This window comes from Astatotilapia calliptera, chromosome 12, assembly GCF_900246225.1.
Source record: "Astatotilapia calliptera chromosome 12, fAstCal1.2, whole genome shotgun sequence".
NCBI lineage: Eukaryota > Metazoa > Chordata > Actinopteri > Cichliformes > Cichlidae > Astatotilapia > Astatotilapia calliptera.
The window spans coordinates 18,904,251-18,926,836 of record NC_039313.1 but is presented as its reverse complement, the minus strand read 5'-3'; the positions used below and the strand labels follow the sequence as shown (position 1 = coordinate 18,926,836).

General features: G+C 40.6%; 2 protein-coding genes across 4 annotated transcripts; one reads left to right on the top strand and one right to left on the bottom strand.

Annotated features, from left to right (window-relative positions):
• Window positions 1-8,783, bottom strand: slc2a11b (solute carrier family 2 member 11b). 2 transcript variants are annotated; one of them, XM_026187415.1, is made up of 12 exons: window positions 8,637-8,783; window positions 7,042-7,140; window positions 6,555-6,715; window positions 6,344-6,468; window positions 6,073-6,202; window positions 5,823-5,971; window positions 5,342-5,529; window positions 5,119-5,229; window positions 2,854-2,955; window positions 1,946-2,021; window positions 1,721-1,848; window positions 1-1,587 (listed from the first exon to the last, which is right to left on the bottom strand). In XM_026187415.1, exons 1-12 carry the CDS (start codon window positions 8,673-8,675, stop codon window positions 1,393-1,395), a joined length of 1,503 nt encoding a protein of 500 aa, XP_026043200.1. In that variant the 5' UTR covers window positions 8,676-8,783; the 3' UTR covers window positions 1-1,392. The 2 variants fall into 2 exon arrangements, with proteins under 2 accessions (XP_026043200.1, XP_026043199.1); XM_026187414.1 differs by lacking the exon at window positions 8,637-8,783 and adding an exon at window positions 7,270-7,419.
• Window positions 8,784-10,901: 2,118 nt separating this feature from the next.
• LOC113033550 (uncharacterized) lies at window positions 10,902-20,760 on the top strand. Of its 2 annotated transcripts, none has more exons than XM_026187464.1 (12): window positions 10,902-11,070; window positions 12,308-12,419; window positions 13,956-14,049; window positions 14,833-14,887; window positions 17,428-17,568; window positions 17,695-17,855; window positions 17,938-18,036; window positions 18,379-18,524; window positions 18,647-18,818; window positions 18,929-19,041; window positions 20,022-20,109; window positions 20,486-20,760. In XM_026187464.1, the coding sequence occupies exons 1-12, from the start codon at window positions 10,959-10,961 to the stop codon at window positions 20,537-20,539; spliced, it is 1,347 nt and encodes a 448-aa protein (XP_026043249.1). In that variant the 5' UTR covers window positions 10,902-10,958; the 3' UTR covers window positions 20,540-20,760. The 2 variants fall into 2 exon arrangements, with proteins under 2 accessions (XP_026043249.1, XP_026043250.1); XM_026187465.1 differs by having other exon boundaries at window positions 11,003-11,050.
• The last annotated feature ends 1,826 nt before the right edge of the window (window positions 20,761-22,586 follow it).

Genomic DNA, 22,586 nt, shown 5'->3' with positions numbered 1-22,586 from the left:
TGAAAATTCTCAGAGGAGCACCTTTTATTTTTTATTTTAATCTTTATTTAACCAGGTTATTCCCATTGAAATTAAAGGTCTCTTTTACAAGGGAGACCTGGCCTTAAAAGTTACACAAACCAGCCTTTATTATACCAACATATTATATATAAAGATTACTTCTTCAGTATTAGTTGGGCTAAAGAGACACAATCACAACTGCCTAGAAGATCTAAAAAGGAACTATAGTTTACAGCACAATTCATTATTAAGCAACATACACCCACCAGAAACTTTTAGGTACACTTTGATCCCACTGGGCAGAACCACCTTTAGCAGATGGATACACTGTGGTCACGAAAGGAAGGAAATGGTCAGCAACAGCTGTCAGGTAGGCTGTGCGGTTTAAACAATGTGTGCCAAGAAAATATCCCCACATCGCCACCAGCCTTAATATAACCCTTAAAATTCTAATCCTACCGTCTGAATATTGCCACAGAAACTCAGACTCTTCAGACCAGAGAACATTTTTCCATTCTTCTGTTGTCCAATTTTGGTGAGCCATATGAATTTGTGGCATCAGGTTCCCGTTGTCAGCTGACAGTAGTGGTACCTGGTGTGGTTTTCTGGGTGTAATGGTTCAACATGTCATCCTTTTCTGTGCCTTGTTGTAACGACTGGTTATTTAAGTTACTGTTTCCTTCCTGTCGGCTCAAAGCAGTCTGCCCATTCTCTTTTGACCTCTGGCATCAGAAGTTTTTTCAGACCATTCTCTGTGAAGAGATGGTTGTTTGAGACAATCCCAGTAGATCAGCAGTTTGTAAAATATTCTGACCAGCTTGTCTAGCACCAATTTTTTGCCACTTTCAAAGTCACTTAAATGTTCATTCTGATGCTCAGATTGAACTTCAGCAGGTCATCTTGATCATGTCTGCACGTTTAAATGAGTTGCTGTTACATGATTGGCTGATTAGAGGTAGTGGGTGTAGCTAACAAAGTGGCTGGTGAGAATGTTAACCTGAGACCCTGCATCATCAATTTGCGTATTTCATTTTGCTGTTCTGCACCTTATTCTTCATTCTGCTCAGCTGTGTTTTATACGTTGTTAAGCTGTGTTGACTTTATTGTATTGTGCTGTAAAATGACCTGATTATCCCAATATTAGGACTTGATAAAAAAAAAGTATGTAACAGCTTTGTAATAAAGTAACAACTCCCTGCTCAAAGAGAAAACTTAGTTTATGTCCAACTAATCAAAAATAACAAGGCAAAATTACAAATTGCATCCCAAACATGAACCTGGGTCTCAGGAAGTTATCTCATGTGTTCGCTATAAATATTTCAGATTTGTGTGATAAATATTGTGTGACATAAAGAATCACTGATTAAATAACCCTGTTTAACGAGGCACATTTCATATTGAAGTTGACAACAGTATTGTCCCTGCTCCGTCCGAACAGCCGATCTGCCTCTTTTTGGAAGACTGGAACTCGTTCTGGATTTCCAGAAAGGTTTTGTTCTTGGTTTCAGGGACAACAAGGAAGATATATATTATCACCAAGCAGCAGATAACCAAGAACACCAGGAAACAGTACTGCTTCAGTCCGAGCTGTAAAAAATAAAACAAGTGAGTGGAACATATCCAAGTACAACATCGAGGTTTAAATGTTCATTTTAAATGCAAGAAATGGTGATAAAATATTCCAAAATGATCATAGATCCTCAACCATTTGAACACCTACCACAATGAAGGGGAAGACCAGGCCAATGAAGAAGAAACTGGACCAGTTCACTGACCCTGCAAGCATGTACGCTGCAGGGCGCGAGTTTTGCGTGAACAGCTCAGTTGTTAAGATGTTAGTCACACCACCTTCATGGGGGAAGACACAGAAGAAATCCCTGTTACAGCTGATGTGCAGACGCAGCTGATGATGCACATGCTTCGGTGAAAGAAAGAACATTTTTACCTGGTCCTAAGCCAAAACTTAAGATGAAAGCAAAAACACAGACCATGCTGAGGTATGGAACAACTGGGCTCGCCTCCTGAGAACAAGGAAGTTGTGCAAAAGAAACGTTATAACACAGGTAGGGACATGCCTTAACCTCTGTGTGGCGTTCAGGTCTGTTGGACCCGTTTTCAGTATTTACCAAAAGAAAAAATATGTAATTTTGATTGTTTCTTCAGACTTTTTGCCTTTGGCTCATTTTCTGCAAAGAATGCATACAATAAAACTTCATAGAGCAACCCTGCACATTCATATTGTGTGTTCAGGTGTGTTTTCAGTGTGTATGTGTTTGTGCTCCTGCTTTTCCTGCACATTTTAACCTCTGGGTTGTGGGAACCACAATGTAGTTTCTCACGCTCCATCCCAGGCTGCATATCGAGGGTGGGGCACAACAAATACAAATAGCTTGACCTGTGTGGCTGCGTATTGGTCATGAACTCATTCTCTGCTTAGCACTTTTAGATGAGTCAGTTTTGGAAGATGATGCAGAGAAACAGTTGAGTTTTATCAGATGTGATGGTGCAGACAGGAAGGAACGACGGGACAGACTCAAACTCTGCAGTGATAACTCTAGCCTTTAGCACGCAGGTCACTCGCTGTCAGGTGAGCACTCTGACAGTGCTCACCTGACAGAGTCTGACAGTAAGCACGAGGCTGACCTTTAGTCATCTCCAAAATAAGCTTACCAGCGGCCAACACAGGGAGAAATATGGATGCCAAAAATGGTTAAATTGCATAGTTTACTTGTCCAAGGACTGAAACACCTCCATATGTGATGCAACCAGGGTAACGAAAGCATGAACACCACACAGGGCTTAAACCCTTAAATATCTCTTTTTAAAAAGATTTCTTGGCCTGACGATAATTACCTGAAAAGTTAGGGTCAGCGTGAATAAAACGCAGCAGATAGCCATCAGTGTGTATCCTCCCATGATGAGTACTTTCCTTCCCAGACGGTCAATGAGCATACCCTGTGAGACACACAGCATGTCACAAGACCAGAAAGACTCCAGGCAAACATCTCTTTTGAGGATTACTCTGATCCATTTCATGTTCTATTTCCAGCCATCTTACACAAACGTCTTGAAATTCTTTTCTATTTTTCTTCCTGATGGTTTCTTTTTTATAATCTGACCGCCTCTGACAGTTCATCGCTTGGAAGCGATATTTGAAAGGTCTCATCTTGTGATTTTAAGATTGCTGTAAGTGTCATAGAGGATCATTATTTCTGTGTTTGCTGAAACAAAAAGAAAAATTTGAAACTAAAGTTCAATGTATTTTCCAGTTAAGATAGATTATAAATACAAGTATGCACAACTAAAGCCATTTCACACATAAACTCTGAACAGTGTCAGGAGCTGGACTTGGTCACATGAGACACATGACACCCGGGAGAAGATAGTTCACTTCAGATGTGCTGTCTCACCTGGCAAAACTCAGCTTGCTTCAGGAGATCCTGCCTCCTCGGTAGAGTAAGCCGAAGTTATTGCACTGCAAAGCTGAGGTCTATTGTGACTTATTTTTTAACAAATGATAGTCCTGAGTGGGCTTGCATGAAATCTTATAGTCTAAAACTCCCTTGTATTCATAATCTGACTCAGTAAAAATAATTGTAAAAGTATATTAATATTCGGACCATTACACACATTGTTTTGGGTTTACCAGTTGGATTCTTTGTCACATATTAGTCCAGTAATGGGTAAGCAGTCCTTCACCCCAGGAAAAGCAAATGTTACTTTTAAAGGCTTTGGGCTTAAAAAGTGTAAGATCTGTATCTTCTAACCTCTGACGTCATCATGCATTATGAATAAGTGAGGCATACATTTAGTCTATAAAGAAAACTTGCCTGTAAACAAGAAGAAGTTTTATAAGAGTAAATTTCACTTCACAGACCACCACAAGCACCCCAAGCAATAGCAATGACAAAGAAATTCGTAGAAAAAAAATGTCACATTAGAGTTTTATGATATTTGTATATCCTGAGTTAAACTGGAAGCAGAGATCTCATAAAAAGGACTACAAGTCAGCTTATGCTTTGAGTCATACTTATAAGGTGAATACACTCAGATTAACACACAATAACTGTGTAGGGCAGGGATGATGCATACAGCTCACTTTGATCTTAAATGGGTCAGAGCAGTAAAACTACACAATAAATGTGTAAAATTACAAAAAAAAAGCTCTGGTGGTTCATGTCATGTAATTAAAACATATCTAGTTTTCATTTTTGTGGGCATTTCTATAGTAGGTAGTGAAAAAACAGGAACTTTCTTGTTATTTAATTGTTTATCTATTGGGCCAATTCTGGCCCCCAGGCCTTATGTTTGGCACCCTCAGTGTAAAGGGACTGGAATTTTTTTTGAAGTCAGAGTTAGGTAAAAAATGATCCCAAAATACATTCATCTACACTTAAATCTATTGAGTTTATTGGGTTTTTAGAACATATCTGTGTAAATATAAAAAAACTAGTGAAGGTCTACAATAAAGAGATGTCTTTATGAATGGAAATACAGAAGGCTGACAACGAGGCGCAAACCACTGGTTACACTCAAGAACAAGAAGAAGATTCGACATGTACAGTACTGAAATAGATTCTTTGGGTAGATGAAACACAGAAGCCCAACTGATTGGAAGAGAAAAGCATGGCGAAGGAGAAAATCTGCTCGTGATCTGAAGCATGAAATGCTATCTGTCAGACATGGTGGAGGCCTAATGCATAGGCATGCATGGCTGAACAGCATTATAATGTTTACTGATTATGTGACTGCTGATAGAAGTAGCACAAAGGCATCAGAAGTTTGCACAGCTATAATTTCTATTAAAATGGATAATGATCCAAAGCATACTGCAAAGAGTTTGTCTGAGGCAAATAAATGGGATATCCTTCAATGACCAAGCCAGTCACCTGATTTCAATCCACCAGAGCATGATTTTTTAGTTCTTAAATAAAAAACTGAATGAAGACCCACAAACTAGCAGCGACTGAAGATGGATGCTGTAAAAGCCAGGGGAACATCTCAAGGGAGGAGATCTGGTGATGTCTGTGGGTTCTAAACTTCAAGCAGTTGCAGTGGATTTTCATCCAAATACTAAAAACAATACTTGAAAATACATGACGAGAAACTCATACTTACACATGTTAAAGCGGTGATGCATTCACAGGCACCAGTGCCGACAGTGGCGTATGGTATCTTATCACTGGGAATACCAGACTGTTTGAACACGTAACCTGCGTAGAAGTAAATCTACAGGGAGTGTAGAAAACAAATAAAGAAACAAACACAAAACCATAACTTTCAGTTCTTTGGAAACTCCTTTTTTATCTTTGTGTGAACTTTTTAAAGTGGTCGTACGTACAGCATTGATGCCGTTCAGCTGTTGTGCAGCGTTGAGCACCATGATGGTTAGAACTTGCCAGCGTAAAGAGCGATCAGCAAAGAGCTCCCAGGGTTTCTTGGCCTGTAAACCTGATAAGCTATTCCTCTCCTTCTCAATATCCTCTTGTTCACTGTCACAATCAGCTATACCGTGCAGCTGCTTCAGGGCTGCAGACACATAAGACACACAGGACTTCAAGTTATTGCACTTCCTTCATATCTGACTAATCTGCGGTGGCTGTTTGCTGTTTGGGGGGGTGTCCTGTCAGAAGGTTTCCACCGTCAGAAATTCATCACATGCTTGAAATGAAAAGATAAATGTCTCTGCCTCTGGTTATTTCTGCCAAAGGGTAGTCTTTATACATTTTATTATTTACGCTGTCACATGCACTAAGTCATCTTTCCTGGAAGAACACAATTCCCAGCGATCTGAAATGGAAGGAACGGTGCAGCTGTTTTACCTTTCTTACAACCCTCTTCATCCCCTTTGTCGATGAGCAGATAGCGTGGGCTCTCAGGGAACCAGGGCAGGATCAGGAGCTGCAGAAAAGCTGGGATACAGGTGGTGGAGAGCAGGATGGGCCAGTACTCCTCTTTCCCCAGGAGCTCTCTGTATAATTGTACAAGGACTTCAGCTTGATATTTTCTTTGAAGGGATGTAGCATTGGAACTGTGTGAAAAGTTCTTCTTCTTAATGTGTTTATTCATCACCTGAGGCCAATCACTTGTCCGGTAAAGATCCCCCCAGTAATGAAAATTGAGGTTCCCATTCCCATAGCACCACGCAGTGAAGTCGGAGCTATTTCTCCCAAATATAGAGGTTGAACACAAATGGCAATGCCTATAAAAATATTTAAAAGACATTTCAGAAGGTTTTCATGCAGCATCATTATTAGCCATTATTAACTGGACATCTAATTCATGTATCTGTGTTTCTCCAAGATTTAGAAACAAAACATTTAAGTGTTCCTGATGTACTCACCTGCATTTAATCCAGAGATGAAACGTCCGATGATGAGTAATTCAAATAACCCTGTAGGATAACTCAGACCCATCAGCAAAGCAGCCAGGAGTGCAAATATGTTATTGGTCAGCAGTGTCCCTTTTCTGGAAAGAAAAAAATGAATCCCATTATTTATAAAAGAGAAGACAATTTTTCATTAAAAAAAAAAACAAAAACAACATGTCCATACCTTCCGACCCTCACAGACAATGTTCCACCAATCAGTGCCCCTATAAGTCCTCCTAAAGTGAATATGGACACGATAGTGGACCAGAGGAGGGTGAGACCATCATCTGATATTTGAGTTTGGTAACGCTCGCTCCAGGTTTGGTTGATGAAATCTTGCACATACTGGAGAGAAAAGAAGAAAATTGAACACAAACACTGTTTTTTATCAACACGAGTGCAAAGCAATGTCTAAATACTGCCACTACTCTTATTATCAGTCTACTTTTTTGTCACTGAATAACATCACTGTACTTGGCGATCATTAGACCGCCTGTGCTTGTTAGAACAAATTATGTGTTGTGTGTTTGTGTGTGCGTGTTCTCTAATATCAGAATAACAAAAACAGTGACTGTAGTCCACGTGTTACTAAGTTTGCCCTCAGACCGTGTTTTGATCATTTAGATCAATAGTTATGGAAAAAGTCCAGTGAGAGGCAGCAGAATTATTACCGCTGTGGGCGCATTGATGACAGATATATTATATCCATACTGAAAGGTCCCCCCGATGCCAGCAGCACACACAGCCAGCAGAAGTGATTTGTTTGGAAGCTGCAAACAGAAAAACAGACCCACAAACAAAAGTGTTTCAATATCATCTTGGACAGAAAGCTGCGTCCCACCATGCTGCCAAACGTACTTTTATTTTTCAAAACCCTTAATCCATTACAATCCACTTACCTTTGGCCGCCTTCTATCTTTGGTTGCTTTAGCTAGAAGAGGCTGATATTCATTCTTGTATTCTTTTGGCATGTTTTATATTTTGCTTAAAGTCCTGGATTCTTTGAGGGAGAGCAGAATATCAGAGTATCCTTCTCGCAGGAGCTTGCATCCAACAGGAAACTTAAAGCGGATGGGGGGATGAGTTTATGCCGGGGATAATACAATTGATCTGTTGTCAGAAAGTGTCCTTAGGGTGTGGGGAATTGGCTAAATTATTCCATGTTTATTCAAAGTTCATGGCGCACTAACTGAATCCAAACACAGCATGCAGTGTAGTTTAATTACTTTCACATAAAAGAAGAAAAGTATTTCAGGATCCACACATAGGGGAGTTACATAGCATTATGATTTTGGTCTACCGAAAACATGTTTCACAAAGAGTAGCACAATGTGCACCTATTTTAATATATTTTGGTTTCTTTTCTTTTTTTTGTTTTTAAAGACTTGCATAGCTCACAGGTTTGATGCCATGGAAGTGTGATGCATGCCTACAGGCAGTATGCAGTACCACATTCACATTTTAAAAGGCTGAGAAAAAAAATCCATAGTTATGCCGTAACATATGTCCTAGGCTATACGCTCAGCAGTAAAGATGCTATGTGCGGACTCCCCCTATAGTTCAAGTATAGAAAAGCAGTTGGTGAAGTTTTTTGAATAACTGCAGCCGCTGGATGGATTAACTGTGGAGAGCAATCTGGGCCGGCCATGGTGCAAGGTTTTTGTGGCTGCTGTCTTTTCCATCATAAGGACTCCAGTCTCCGTCAGAGGAGGGATGCCCGGAAATGTTTATAAAGGGCAATTCATTAGCAGTTTAATAAAGTTGATAATAAATATTCATAATTTAAGACATTCTGTATACAACAATCCGAACTGCAGTTATAATACATATCAATACCAAGTACTTTAAACGGATTTTTGTCAATCTGGCAACCCAAAACCACGCGCTTTTAGAATTTAAATATTTATTTAGGATTTATTTTAGGATTTAAAATATAAATGACATTTATTTAGGATTAAAATTATTAAACTACGGATTACAGCTCGCATCCTCCACAGACACTAGCTACGTTTTATTTCATGTGAATTTAACGTTTTTCTTCACGACTTTGCCTCGTGACTGGCTCTCTTTAGTCATTTGAGGAAAGACGTCCGAACCCAGGAATTTTTTTTTTTTTAAAAACCCCAAAACGAACAAAAAACAAGAAAAACAAAAGGAAACAAAAAACCCTGCAAATATTCTAAAATAATTTATTTTATTTATTTCTTTATTCTTTTTTTTTTCTTTCTAACAGCCCTCATTGGTTCCAAACCCATGTATGACTCACCTCTTTCCTTGATTCCGCACGTCCCTCATCCGCGTTCATTTTGAAAGCTGCCGTAAAGTTATGCTCGCAGAAACCATTTACAAAGACTAAATTTTGCACTTGAATCCAAGTTCTGACAAAGTAGCTGCCTACTGTAAGGTGCAGCACATGACCTCGGCTCAGCGTAGAGGCTGATTAAGAGGTTGAGGCACATTCCTGCTGCATGGTGAAGCTTGCTCTCGGGTAAAAGAGGGCTTGTTAACCCAAATATTAAAATAATATTCACTTTGTGTTACACACTTCACACTTACAGCTTGTTTCAACTGTCATGTGACTTTTTTTTAGTTTGGTTCATGTATTGTGGTCACGAGAAAAAATAGTACAATAGGTTCTCACTATATTCAAAGATGATAACACAAATTTATTGTTCAGGTAGCAGAAGATGTCATCTGCTAATTTGTAGTTCCATAAAATTGGATTCTATTTTCCATGGATGACTGCCTCCTAGGTAAATACATATTTGGGTTTGAATTACTTTGGATAAAAGTGATAAAACAAATAATTTCTAAAACGTTGACACTGATTTTATTTCCAAGGTCGCTGCGCTCTTAAATTTGTAAATCATTCAAAGAGTTCTGTAGCTTACCACAAAAAAACAAAAAACGTTTTAATCCCGTGAGAACTTTTGAGACTCTAAAAATGGAAATCTCAAATAGAGTTAACAGTGGATATTTTTTTCAAAATGTACAGCTCAGCTTTAGTTTCAGTCTGTAGTGATGATTTGTTGATCAACGTTAAAAAAGAGACAGAAAAAAAAGGAATACTCTCTTCCGACACAGCTTAAAGCTTATTCAAATAAAACCCACTGAAGTTACTTGTAGTACAAAACAAATAAAAAAAAGGTTGCTCTTTGATAAATATGGTCATTATACTGACCACATTTATGAAACAATGACGCAAAAGATCATTCATTCAGCTGATGCTGTGACAGCGCTGTTTCCACAAAGTTTTTACCATTTCGTTGTACATGTACAATGACAATAAAGGGCGATTCTATTCTATCTATTCAATGGACATTCTATTGCACCAGCTCCACTCTATACTACAGACGCAGCAGAGCACAGTCTCCCTCAGGCTGATCTATTCAGGACACAAAAAACGTGTCATTTTTACTGTTTATGAAAAATGTATAAAAAATTGTAAAACTTGTATGATGCTTAACAAGGAGGTGCAGCAGGTAGAGTTACAAACTAAAAGGTCAATGTTTGATCCCTGGGTCCTTCAGTCAGCTTGTTGAAGTATCCTACTGAACCCCAAACTGTCCCCTCATTGGAGTGTGAATGTGTGCAAGGCATGGAATAAAGTGGAGCATGAATGTGAGCACTCTATCTGAGTGCTCAGTTAGGTAAAAGTGTCAGTCCATGAAAAATTAAGGACTGGTACTTATATCACACTTTTACCTAACTGAGCACTGGAGGGAAACCCCTAACCTCATCACTTGACTTAAACTTTTTGATAAAGATAGGGGTGAATCAGGTGACCCTCAACCATTCCTTAGTTATGCTGCTATAAGGTCAGACTGCTTATACCTTTGATACACTGAGCATTTCTTCTTCACTTTTCTTTCCCCAGGTGTTCATACACTACTGCATGCCATTGAATTGTGTCTTTTATACCCCACAATCTGTGTTTTGTCCTGTCTCCCCGTACCCTCTTTGTCTTTTCTCTTTACCCTTACTCTGAGTTGGTTGCACCAGAAACTGAACTGGTTCTGCAGGAGTTTTCTTCCTGCTAAAAGTGTGTTTTTTCTTTCTCATTCTGGCCGAGTGCTTCCTCATCAGGGGTTATCTGATTGTTGCTGTTTCCTCTCTAACCTTACATTTAAAGCACCTTGAGGCAATTATTGTTGTAATTTGGAATTACACGAATAAAACTGATTTGAACTGTAATAGTTTTAATAATAGTTTTGTCAGTTATAATTTAGCCTATTTATAATAATTGACTTCTTAACGCCCACTTGTAGTACCATTCGGGGCCCACCAGGGGTCCGTGGCCCACATTTTGGGAGCAGTTCGGGAGGGGCGAGAGCTAATTGTAGACATTCAACATGGCAGCAATTTTGTCATATTTCTATGGACAAAGGTCAGTAATACAAACTAATCATTAAATAATATTTAAAGCCACGCAGGGCATAATAACACCTGTGTGTTCAGATGTCATGATGACGTCTGGCCGCAGGGGGAGCGCTTCTTCAGGACATAACGGTGTTTGTGCAACCCTGAAACCCTTCCCCGTGTGGTGTAGGAAAGGGCAGAGAAGCGGGTTCCCCTGGCGTCGTTAACCATGTCGGGTAGAAAGCCCAGGTCTGTGGCAAACCCCCTGGAGTCTGCGATCACCACACCGAGTGAGAGGATACTGAAGGAGTGCCACAATCTGTACGTGGACAGCGAAAACGGTAAACAGTCGATAATCTGGATTAAGGCTAAAGCAAAGTTAGGACCGCAAAGTAGAAACCAGCCCGCCCTGGCTGTGGTATTATGGTAACCGAGCTGTGCCACTGCTGAAGCCCCCGACTGAAGTTTATGTGGACTTAAAGGTGTAATGCTGCTTGTTTAGTGTGTGTGTCAGTCTGCAGCAGCTGCTAGTGTGTGTCAAACACGTGACGTTGAACATCTCAGAGGCTCCTCTGCAGCCTCGCTGGGCAGTGCCCCATCTGACTGTATGCATTGATGCAAAATCACATACACATAGATATATAGAGACTTCATTGATCCCAGAAAGAGGAACATAATTAAAGTGCCGCAGTCGCATAGTGACGGCCTTATACTGTAAGATATTACAGTTAAAAAAATCAACAATTTAATAAGAAAGCCTCCTGTAGTGTGCTTTTTATTAATGGGAGATTATTATACCCTTCTGGGGTGCAAGCAGAGAAAAGCAGAGAGAATATCAACTTGTTTTCTAGAAGGTAAACATTTGGAAAGGTGTGGTGTCACGAATAATCCTGTAACTCATTTTAGTTACCTTGATCACCATGTGTCCTTTAAAAAACAACAACAACTTATTATAGTGTAATAGCTAAATAAAAACACAGGCTTGTATAATTTGTTATATGTCAACCTTTGCCCTCTCTTCCCCTTCCTTAAGAATAACTTGAGAGATAACAAATGAGAGATGCCTCTAGACCTTTGTATTGTATGTCAAAATCAAGTAGATATATTGGAATTACATTTCTAAAAGAAATTTTTGCTCCAAAGAGGAAAAAACCTTAGAATTTATGTTCATTCTTGGGAGTCTGATTTATAAAACAAACATACACATTGTGACCGCATAGGGTTAGGGTTCAGGTAACTTAGACTTCAGAGGTTTAACATAGTAGAATTTTACTTTAAGCATAACTGTCTTGGAGCTCATGCCAGGCAACAGGCATCAGTTTATTTTGCTTTTACTGTGATAATTGTCACTACTGAGAAGAGTTGTGAGGGAGGACAAGTGGTAGTCATTTCATCTGCCACTTTGTAAAATTTTCCTCTACCTACTCTTTAACCATGTACGATTAACTATGCATCTGTGCAGGCTTACTATTTACTCACAACTACATTATTTTATTTTAAAACCAGTCTAGAGCATCACAGTACAAAGGTACCACTATAGTCATTGCATGTCATGATTGTGTTGTGTGTGTTTTTCAGGCTTGGTAAAAATTGCCAGCAGCCTGGGAATCCGTCTTCTGCCTCCCAGAAAGAAGATCATCGTGATGATAATGGGTAACCACTCTGCAGGAAAGAGCTCCTTCATTAACTGGTATTACTGATACTTCTTATTGTTGTTGTGATCTAATAACGCTGCCTGACCATCACATGCTCTGCTCTATGTTTCAAAGAGAGACTGGTGTCGAGAACATCCTGTTCACACATGACTTTTTGAAAGCGCTTTGTGGTTTGAATGCAGCCCAGTTTTGCCCCAGGAAGTGTGGATTTACAAAAGAAAATGGGGGAAAAAACAGGTGTAATTTGTTATTTTGTATGTCAGTTAAATCTTTTGTCACCATCAAAGTTTTGTCCTCTTTTGAATAAATGCTGGGTAGGAAATATGTATGCTGTAAGATTAGTGACCTTTAGGCTACTCCCTTATTCGCGTCACCACATTGGGTGGATCTGCATATTTGAAATGCAGATCGAGGCATACAATGACACTGTAATACTGTCCCACATCCGTGCTAAAAGAAAGAGCATCAAATCACCATTAATAAATACCATATGTACTGAATCAAATATAAACAATGTGTGCAGACATAAGAAGGAGGGTCTTTTCTGAAACAAGCCTTCCTGGGATTTGTGTCTCCTCCTGTCCTTGAACTGGGGACCTTTCACAATCTGGGAAAAACTTCCTCTTCTCCCTTCTTCTTCTTAAGCTTCTTATTTTCCTCTTCTCCTCCTTTTCTTCCTTCTCCTCCTCCTGACCCTTCAGGGGTTGCCAAAGCAGATTATCTCCCTTCCCGACCCTATCCCTAGCATCCCCCTCTGTCACTCCAGCCTTCCCCACAACCATGTACATCTTCTGTGGTCTTCCTTGTTTCCTTTACAGACAGTTTAGAATAATCAGTAACCCAACATGCTTGTCTGTGGTCTGTGGGTGGAAGCCCCAGTACGCAAAGAGAACCCACCCAAGTCCCAGCTGGCCAATAGATTCAAACTCGGGACTTTTTATGTTGTGAAATGGCAGAGCTAACCACTGCACCACCGCGCCGCCCCTGATTCTAACTGATCTGACATATTTTAGAGAGAGGGGGCTTTCTGCTGACAAATTGGTTAAGGTGACATTTTTTTTCTATTGCAATATTTGTTAATTTGTTAAATCTTTCAAGATTCTTATATACTCATCTTCGCTAATGTTGAAGATGCTCTTAAGGTCATCACTTTGATTATTACTGCTTAGAGATTGCAAACTGGTTCGAGGAGTGTTTTTCTACCTGACATTTGTTCTCTAGTCTCTTGATGTCCAAATTCTGTAATATCCCACTGATCACACAACTACATCCTTTTAAACAAGCCACAAGCTATATTATTACAGATGGATGGGTTTGTAGGTAGGTAAATTATTCTAAACATTAAAACATGAAAGAATGAATTTAGTTTCTTGTGGATAAATCAAATTTACCAAGCAAAAATTCAAACAGTGCATTGTTTGAGCTTCTTAAAATGTTAGGATTTGTTTATTTTCCCTTTGATTGTAAACAGAATCATTTTGCAGCGTTTTTTCACATGTAGCTTTCCGCAAGAATTGAGGCGTTGTTGCTTTAGCTCTTTCTCACTTTTGATGGCGTTATTATCTTTCTAGGTATGTTGAAGAGCACATTCAGAAAACTGGGGTGGCCATCGAAACGCAGGGGTTTACCTTCATCACAAGTGGACGCAAAAGAGAATCTCTGACGGTAAGATCAGCGTGGACACGGCCGGCATGTGCAGCTGTGCCACGAAAAGATTTCCCAGCCAGAGCTTAAAAAGGAAAATTGTGACAGTTAACTCTTTTACTTCAGTGCAATCCTTTAATTTTGTTCTCAGTATTTGTTAAGAAGCTTGTTTTTATATTCAGCTATCACCTTTTAGTTTTGTACTCAAGGAGATGTTGCGATTGTTTGACTTCAGTAACATGAACTGAAGCTGCAGTCAGTCATAAAGGCTGATGAAGCAGGGTGTTTGATGTTGGCATTTATGTAAGGCACTCCCTCAGCCAGTGGTGATTTCTCATTCTATATGCTGCTCCACTGAGGGGCTTTGTTGTGTATGCACGCACACACACACACACACACACACACACACACACACACACACACACACACACACACACACACACACACACACACACACACACACACAGAAACATCTTTGCAGCATGAGAACAGGCTTGGGAGACACCTGCCTCTCGGTCGTCTCTGATATCCCTTCCCTCTGCCTCTCTGTTCATATCCTGATGTGGTGAAGGGTAGGAGTATGAATAATACATTTGGAGTGTAGGACTGCAGAGTAGAAGGATTATCTCCAATGTGCAGGAAGAGCTAAGGCGTGCACACTGAGCCGCAGCACACCAGCTCGTGTAAAGCACCAAGATGAGAGAGGACTCTGTTGTAGAGGGGCGGGAAAAGACTGCAGGGGAAAAAAATGCAGGTTTGTCTCATCGGGTTGTTTCTAACACTGTCCTGTTAACTCTTTCGCAGGGGAATGCAACGCTGCATCTCTATCCTCACTTTCGACCGCTCCTGGAGTTCAAAGGTAAGACTTTACTTCTTCAACTCTTTACTATACTACATTTTCATGCTCTCTCAGTGAATGTGCAGATAGTTCCTTCTGTGAAACATTAGATTTGATATATATTCCACGTGCGGGTAAACAGTAAAAACTTGGGGCTTTGCATCTCTATGCCTTTGATCGTGATATTTCTATGCTCATTGATGATCATCACCAATCAGTCTCTACAATTCGCAAATTATTGGAATCGAGAGTTAAAACTGCAGGAGATGAATGTAATCACAAACTGCAAAAAGGTAGCTGTACCTTTGAGGTTTAAGATAAGGCTCTGCTGGTGGCTAATGAATATTTACCTCTGGATGCTGCTGATCAAAGTCGGTTTTAAAGACGCGTTGTGATCTGTAACATCACAAGAATGTCTGCCTGTTTAATGCTCGGTTACTCGTGGGCTGTTATTAATCCTTATCACAGGCTTCTGTGATTTAAGGTTGGGTTTAGGTCCTTCACCTTGATGACTCAATAGTGAGTCATAAACTTGATGATAAATCGGTCCAGACTCCTGTTTTCTTCTTCTCACACACGTGCGGCGCTCTGATATTGTTTTAAGACAGTTTTGCTCAGATCTGTGCGTCAGCAGCGCTCTGGATACGCCACCGGACGGCCGCTGTGAACGTGGTGATCGTCTACAGAGTCTGGGTGTTGCCTGCTGGCTGAGTGGGGGTGTGCAGCGGAGGGTGGGGGAGTGTGTTTGAGTGTTGACAGGCAGTGTGTAGAGAGTGGGGGTTCACTGGGTGCGGACCAGAGCGAACACTGTATGGCGTATGAGTCACACGCCCCATCGGCAGCAGTGCAGTTTAGTCAGAAGGAGCTGCTGAGAAATGTCACAGCTATTAGAGACGGCGCAGCCCAGACTCCAGCAGCAACAGCTTCGCTCCGCAGGCCTGAGCCTCGCAACAATCTGCTGCTGGAATACAAGCAGGATTTTTATTTTCAATTCATTTCAACTTTATCGTCATCGTCGCCGCCGCCTGTGGAAACCAGCTGTATGAGACATTTGTTTACCTGTCACAGCAGCCGAGGATGACTCATCAGAAAAGCTCCATATATTCACATGTGGGAGCAGCTGCTGGCTGCACACTTTGGTCTCCTTTGGGATGTGCTTCTTAATTTGGCTTCATACTTAGATCTTTATGTGTCTGTCTTATCAACCTGTTGTCATGGGTTTAGCCTGTATGCTTTGTGGGAACTGACTGCTTTTGCTGCACATTAAAAAATAATCATATCCGCTGGTTAATCAAGGTCTTTGGCTTCTCAGATTCCTGTAGAAGTATTTGCACCATGTCTGCTTTCACCTGTTCAGCTCAACAATTTCTTTTTTGGTCTTGGTCGATGCAGCGTTATTGCAGCCTTTGCCCTTTTCCTTGTGCACATGATCTCCTGCACGGTCCTCTCAGTTACAGTCAGTTCAGGAACTTAGCGCACATTGGCAAGTATAACTCTCATTTTCAGCTGGCAGAACTTTTTTCCTTTCCCGCACGGATCGATGTATCTGTCCCCGTTTGTGCCTGTTTATTTAGGATTATATGGAATAGCTGAAGTGCGGTCTTGCAGCGCTCTAAATTAAAGCTACTTTATGAAATCCGCACACACCTAAACACAAACATACATATTTTTAATGTTTCTTTTGCACAGCAGGGATATCTCGGTACTCAGAGACTTTTCTTAGGCGTGTGATAAGAGGCAGATCTATTGATATTGTGGCCATGCTGATGTGGGAGAAACATGAGGGTATGCTAATGTGCCAGAGGAGCAGTGGCTCTGCTCACTGCAGCACAAGGATGCGATTTGTGCTGGCTGTTGACACCTGCCTCTTTGCATGAAACGGCCTCAGTGTCATCCCAGGCCTCCCTGGTGTGTGTGTGTGTGTGAGTGTGGGTCGGCGTGGGAGGGGTTACTTTGTCACTAGTAGGGATGCATCTCAATAGTGATCCTGTTCTATTTAAGGGGAGGGGGGGTGTTCTTATGTGTGGTGGTTGTGGTGGATTATCGTAACCTCTCAGTGCGTTGCCTCACAGTCGTTCTTCACTGGCTAGCTTTATGTCCCACGCCCCACACTAAAGCTGCCAGTTGAAGAGCTGTTGTGTGTAACCATGACAACAAAGCTCTCCACAGAGGGCAGTGAGGAAACAGAGGCCTCGTTAATATTTTCATGATTAGAAAAACAGAAATAAAGTTTCATGTGCGAGGGTGCGGCTGCTGTATCATCGTCACAGGACGTGAACGTATCTTTTCACACGTGCACAGCTGTGTCTGTGAAGAATACGATCGTTTTGGAGTTAAATTATAGCTGCCGTCCCCAAAATGCAAAGCTCTTAGCATAAAAGTTGCCTTGAGATCTTGTTGCTGATCTCCCTCAGGCTTCCAAGTATTGACCGCACTGCGGCTTCCTGTAGCACACAATATTATAGCCATTAGAGGCGACATTTTCCTGCATGGACTGAACTCGTTACCTTAGTTACTGTGTCTTTATCTTTTTGCACATGCACGCCATCTCTGTTTTCCAGGTGTTACTGACTACCTATCTGCTGAGATCTCCACCTCCAAGCAGAAGAAATTCAGCCTGGTGACTTTCGTGGACACTCCGGGTTTGGTGGACGGGGACATGATCTACCCTTTTGATGTGAATAGTGCCATCACTTGGTTGGGTGTGTCCTTTAGCTTAAACTTGTCTCTTCAGTGGTGATCTGTCTTCTTCTTCTTCTCCTTTGTGTCTACTGTACAGCTGATGTACAGCTGCAGGAATGTAATAAATGCTTTTTTTCTCTGAGCAGGAGAACAGGCAGACCTGATATTTGTGTTCTTTGACCCGATGGGCCAAGCGCTTTGCAAACGCACGCTCAACATTGTGGAGAAGCTGAGCCAAAAATGCGCAGACAAGCTGTTGTTCTACCTCAGCAAGGCAGATGAAGCTGGGAAGGAGACAGACAGACAGGTCAGTTTACCTGATTTGTATAATTTATTTTTGTTTCAAAGAAAGTTGAACCTGTGAGATGAACTTTTTTTTTTCTCATCAGAGAGTGATGATGCAGATAGTCCAAGAACTGTGCCGCCGTCCAGGTCTTAACAAATGTGGCTTTGAGATGCCAACAATATACATCCCGAACCCACAGAAGGTAAAATGATCTGTGTTGGTTACTTTAAACTGCTGTGTTTGTATAAAAATTACTTCTGGTTGTGCAAATATTATAAACCACGGCAGTGCAGTTATCGCTGCACCATCTTATGATCTACAACCACGAAGCGTGCGTGGTAGATTTGTGCATCCCTCAAGACCTCCGCTTCATTTCTGCTGAGCGAGTGCAGCTTCACTTTCTGCCAAGTCCACAAGGCTGTCAGTCAGAATGCCCTCAGGATTTGTCATGGAACTTTCCAGACCATCCTTTATTGAGATGTGCAGAGTGTTTTTCATGTTCAGTCCAAATCTGACGTGTTTACGAGCTGTTTGTCTCATGTAGCCGAGCAGGTGTGTGAACCAGATCGATGGCGTTTGTCAGACCATCGAGAAGACCATTAACCAGGCTGTTCAGAAGACACTGAATCAGCTGGAGAAAGATTCTGACCTTATTTGTTCCACTATCAGCAGCAGACTAGAGCAGGACAGGTATGACCTCTTGCAGCCTTGATAAAACATATTATGTGTACACTGAGCAGATAAGCATCACCAGATACTATCAGTTGTGGAAAATGTATGATAGCACATTATTGTTATGGTTGTGTACACAGGGCTGATGTGGCTTGCAACAAAAGCATCCGTCTTCATTCATTCCTGTGCGGTGCTTTGGGTGTTTTCCTGCCTTTACTCTTCATCCTCAGTTTTATTGTGAGCACCTTATCCAAAGAGCAGCTGGAGGAGCTGTTGGGTGAAGGTGCAACTCGAACCATCACTATCTTCACAGTAAGTGCTCTGAATGAATATCAGTTTCATAATATTTCATTAATTACTTCATTAGTGACTTAACATAGTGTCCTGAGCTCTCTGACTGTCTATTACTGTGTGTCTGAAAGGGAATAGTGATGTATTTATGGGACTGGATACCTGAAGATGGGCAAGTAGTCTTTGTCATCATTTTTGGGGCTTTTTGCTACCTCCTGCTTTTCCTGGCAAAGTATTTTGCAGGGTAAGTGTGGCAAAATGCAATTTAACTCGTAGAGATTAATTAAACAGATCGATTTTGTTCATATTGACATGACAGCATCACACAGTTGCTGCAGATTCGTCAGCTGCACGTTAATGATGCAAATCTCCCGTTCCGCCACATCCCAAACAGATAGTGATCTGATCAGTAGTGATCATTTTCACACCCTGAATTGCAGCGTCAGTTTTTGGTTCTTAGCCAACAAGAATGGTACCTGGTGTGGTCTTCTGCTCCTGTAATGTTAAAAGCAGATGGGTTAGAGAGCATTTAGAGATGCTCTTTTGCTCACCTTGGTTGTAATGACTGGTCATTTGAGTCACTGTTACCTTCCTTTCTGGTCATTCTCGTCTGATTTATGACATCAACGAGGCGTATTCACCCACTGGATATTTCCTCCTTTTCTGACCATTCTCTGTAAACCTTAGATATAGTTTTGTGGGAAAATCCCAGTAGATTAGCAGTTTGAAATATTCAGACCAGCCTGACTGGCACCAACCACAGTTCATGTGTGTGTTCAATGTCACCCGATCAAGGAGTAAACTAAACAGGGACTGGTTCATTCAAATTTTCAATTTCTTTGTAGTTTTCTGCAAACGGTTTTTCTATTTTTCTGTCCTTTTGAATGCTCTTGATGGTTGAATAAGATCATTATAAGATCGCAAGGGCCTTATGTCGTATCAAGACATTAAAAAGACTCCTTTAACGCTTTAAAGAACTAGGCCTGAGAACCGGCCTGTATGATACGCTCAAACATATAAATCACATTTCTTCCCCCTTCTGATGCTTGGTTTGAACTTTTTCATTTTAATATCAACTTGACCTTGTCTACATGTCTAAATGCATTAAGTTCCTGCCATTTAATTGGCTGGTTAGTTTTGTGTAATGAGCAGTTGAACAGGTGTAGACTGTACATGCAATTACAAACATGAGTATTTTAATGCTGTCATGTTCTTCATTCTCAGCCGGAGGAATAAGACTCTGACGAAGAAGGAGAAGAGGACGATGACAGAGTACAATGATTACATCCAAGATATCGTCAAGACTAAGAAGGTTAGATGTACATTTTGTGTCCTTATGCTCTCTTAACTAAGTTGTTTTTTCATTTGGATTGTGCAAATCTAAAGGCCACAGTAATTAAGTATTTTATTGATTTGTTATTGGTATAAAGGAAATTACTGCCAACTCTGCTGCTTCCCTTCATTTTATGGAGCTTTTTAGTGTTGATCGGGTTTTTTTTAAGTGAGCTGACTGCTAACTAAAAACTAGAATGCTTCATAAGGTAGTAAACTTTATGTCAGTGTTGTGTTTTCAGCTAGTTTAACTTCCCTTGCTCGGCCCAAAAAGAAAAGAAAATCAGTTCATGCGTGTTGTCAATTTATCAAACATCAGGATTGTGAATCTCACACAGGTAACTTTTTTTCCACAGAGTAAATTATATGAATGGTACCTCCAGCAGTGTGCAGCAGAATATGACCTCTGACCCTGGGTAAGCTGAAGACACTTTGCACCAGTACCTGTAAGCTCGCAGGTGTAAGCTCTAAATCAGCCGAGATCACTGCCAGCAATTATCATCTCAGCAGCTGATTTTAAAAGTGCCTTTATTACTAATTATTGGAGAAGCTATGATTGTAGTTGTTTAATGAAAGTCAGACTGTGACTGGATTTTTTTTTTTTTTTATAGTCTATGGGTAATTATTGCGAGAAAAATATGAAATGTTTACAAATTACAAATTTTGAACTTGGGGCTGCCTTTACCAGAAAACACATTTTCACAGTGTCCTCTATAAAGTTAGTTCTCATTGTTGTCATGTGATCGGTCTTTATATCGCACTACACTGTCCTGAGCACAGTGTTACCAGAATGTGTTTTAAGCAATAGCTACAATAACCAATGCTGTGATTAAAGCCTGGGCATTATAGTTGGACATCTGATAAAAACATGTTTATTGCGTTGAATCCTTCTCTTGCTTCCAAAGAGCCAATCACTTATTTTTATATATAAATCGTTGTCGTGTAATCATTGTTAGATGTTCCACAGACTTTCAGTACAGCACAGTACGGTGGCCTAGAGGTGCCACACACAGCAGCAAAAAGAAACATTTGACGGGAAAGTTGGTGACAACATTTCTTGTTTGTGACCGGATAAAATTCAAGTTCCTGGGAACAGGTTGACTCTATCATTATACGAGCATGTTTGCCCTACCCCCTGTAGAAACACAATATTCCCATTGTTCAAACCAACAGAGGATATTGTATATTTTGGCCTTGTGTCACCATTGTAATGATTTACATGATCCAGTCAAAAGGCTGGATTGGCCTTTTGTTCCCGCCTTACGTTCCTGTCCGCTCTCTACTCTTCTATCAAATAGAGGCTATAAAAATGCCACCTAGAAATCCTTGCTGAGGATCTGCTTTAGCTGCGAATGGTCCCATGGTGGGGATTGTAGCTCTCAGCATAACACAACCTCATCTCTTTGACCATATTTCTTTTAAGTGGGCCTCAGGGCTTTCAAGTAAGGTTTTTATATAAGAGTAGCATAGAAGCTGGAAATCTCTCCCGACTGTAGCCGGCGAACTTGATTTTGTCCAGTCACAATAAAAAATGTTGCCCCAACGCTTCTGAGAAAGGTGAGTTTTATTTTATTTTTTGTAATGTTTTTGTTTGTTTGTTTGAAGTTTCATTTAGTTCTTGTTGTAGTTTTTGTTGTGTTTTGCACCTCAGGGACACCATAGTACAGTGCGCTGTCAGGTACCTCTTACTTGTGTTAATAAGCACTGAATCCTGCCGGTCCGTTATTGATAGATGTAACTAGTGACACCATATATTGCCTTCACCACACTGTTTGTAGATGTATTTATCAGTGTTGACAGATGTCAACATGTGAGGTGCTTTTTCTTAGAGATGCACTGATCCAATGCTCTACATTACCATTAGAGCTGCTTTTGAGGTTTTCTTTTTTTTAATTGCAGTGACTGATATAAATAAACCTCTAACATTAGTGAGCAGGTTAATCGGTCACATGAAGATGGTTATCAGCTCGATAAGTTAACTCACAATTTTTCTACATGGCTACGAATGTGTTTACATGAACTGCATCTGATCAATCTGTAACAGCAGATCTGTCCGTTTTATAGGCTGATTTTACAATGGGAGGTAAAACTATAATATTAGAACAATATGAAGCAGTCAAACACACACAACACTGGCTGAAAGCAGAGTGTGTGTACGTAATAGAAAGATTATATTATTAAAAGGCACTTTGTGAAGAATTTTGGTCAGTAAGACTGGAAAAGCACTCCTACATTAATAAAGCCTGGCCGATTGAAAGCCAGAAAGGAAAGTTGGTATAAATGCTGACTGTGTAAGTCAACAGACATACTAGCATTACAGCTCTATCACGAATAAACAGCCACAGTAAATTGTGGATGAGATGCGTGTAAGGCAATTGTTGCCTTACCCTTTCAGCTGCAGAAAAAATATGAAAAACAGGTCAAATATAGATCTAACTTAGCTGCAAATGAGGTCCA

Coding starts and splice junctions, on each gene's coding strand:
- slc2a11b (XM_026187414.1), bottom strand. CDS start 7,341: ATGCCAAAAGAATACAAGAATGAATATCAGCCTCTTCTAGCTAAAGCA. Junction 6,469..6,554: donor TTGTCTGTGAGGGTCGGAAG/GTATGGACATGT, acceptor TTTTCTTTCCAG/AAAAGGGACACTGCTGACCA. Junction 1,588..1,720: donor TGGTCTTCCCCTTCATTGTG/GTAGGTGTTCAA, acceptor TATTTTTTACAG/CTCGGACTGAAGCAGTACTG.
- LOC113033550 (XM_026187464.1), top strand. CDS start 10,959: ATGTCGGGTAGAAAGCCCAGGTCTGTGGCAAACCCCCTGGAGTCTGCG. Junction 12,420..13,955: donor AAGAGCTCCTTCATTAACTG/GTATTACTGATA, acceptor TTATCTTTCTAG/GTATGTTGAAGAGCACATTC. Junction 18,525..18,646: donor AGCAGACTAGAGCAGGACAG/GTATGACCTCTT, acceptor TTGTGTACACAG/GGCTGATGTGGCTTGCAACA.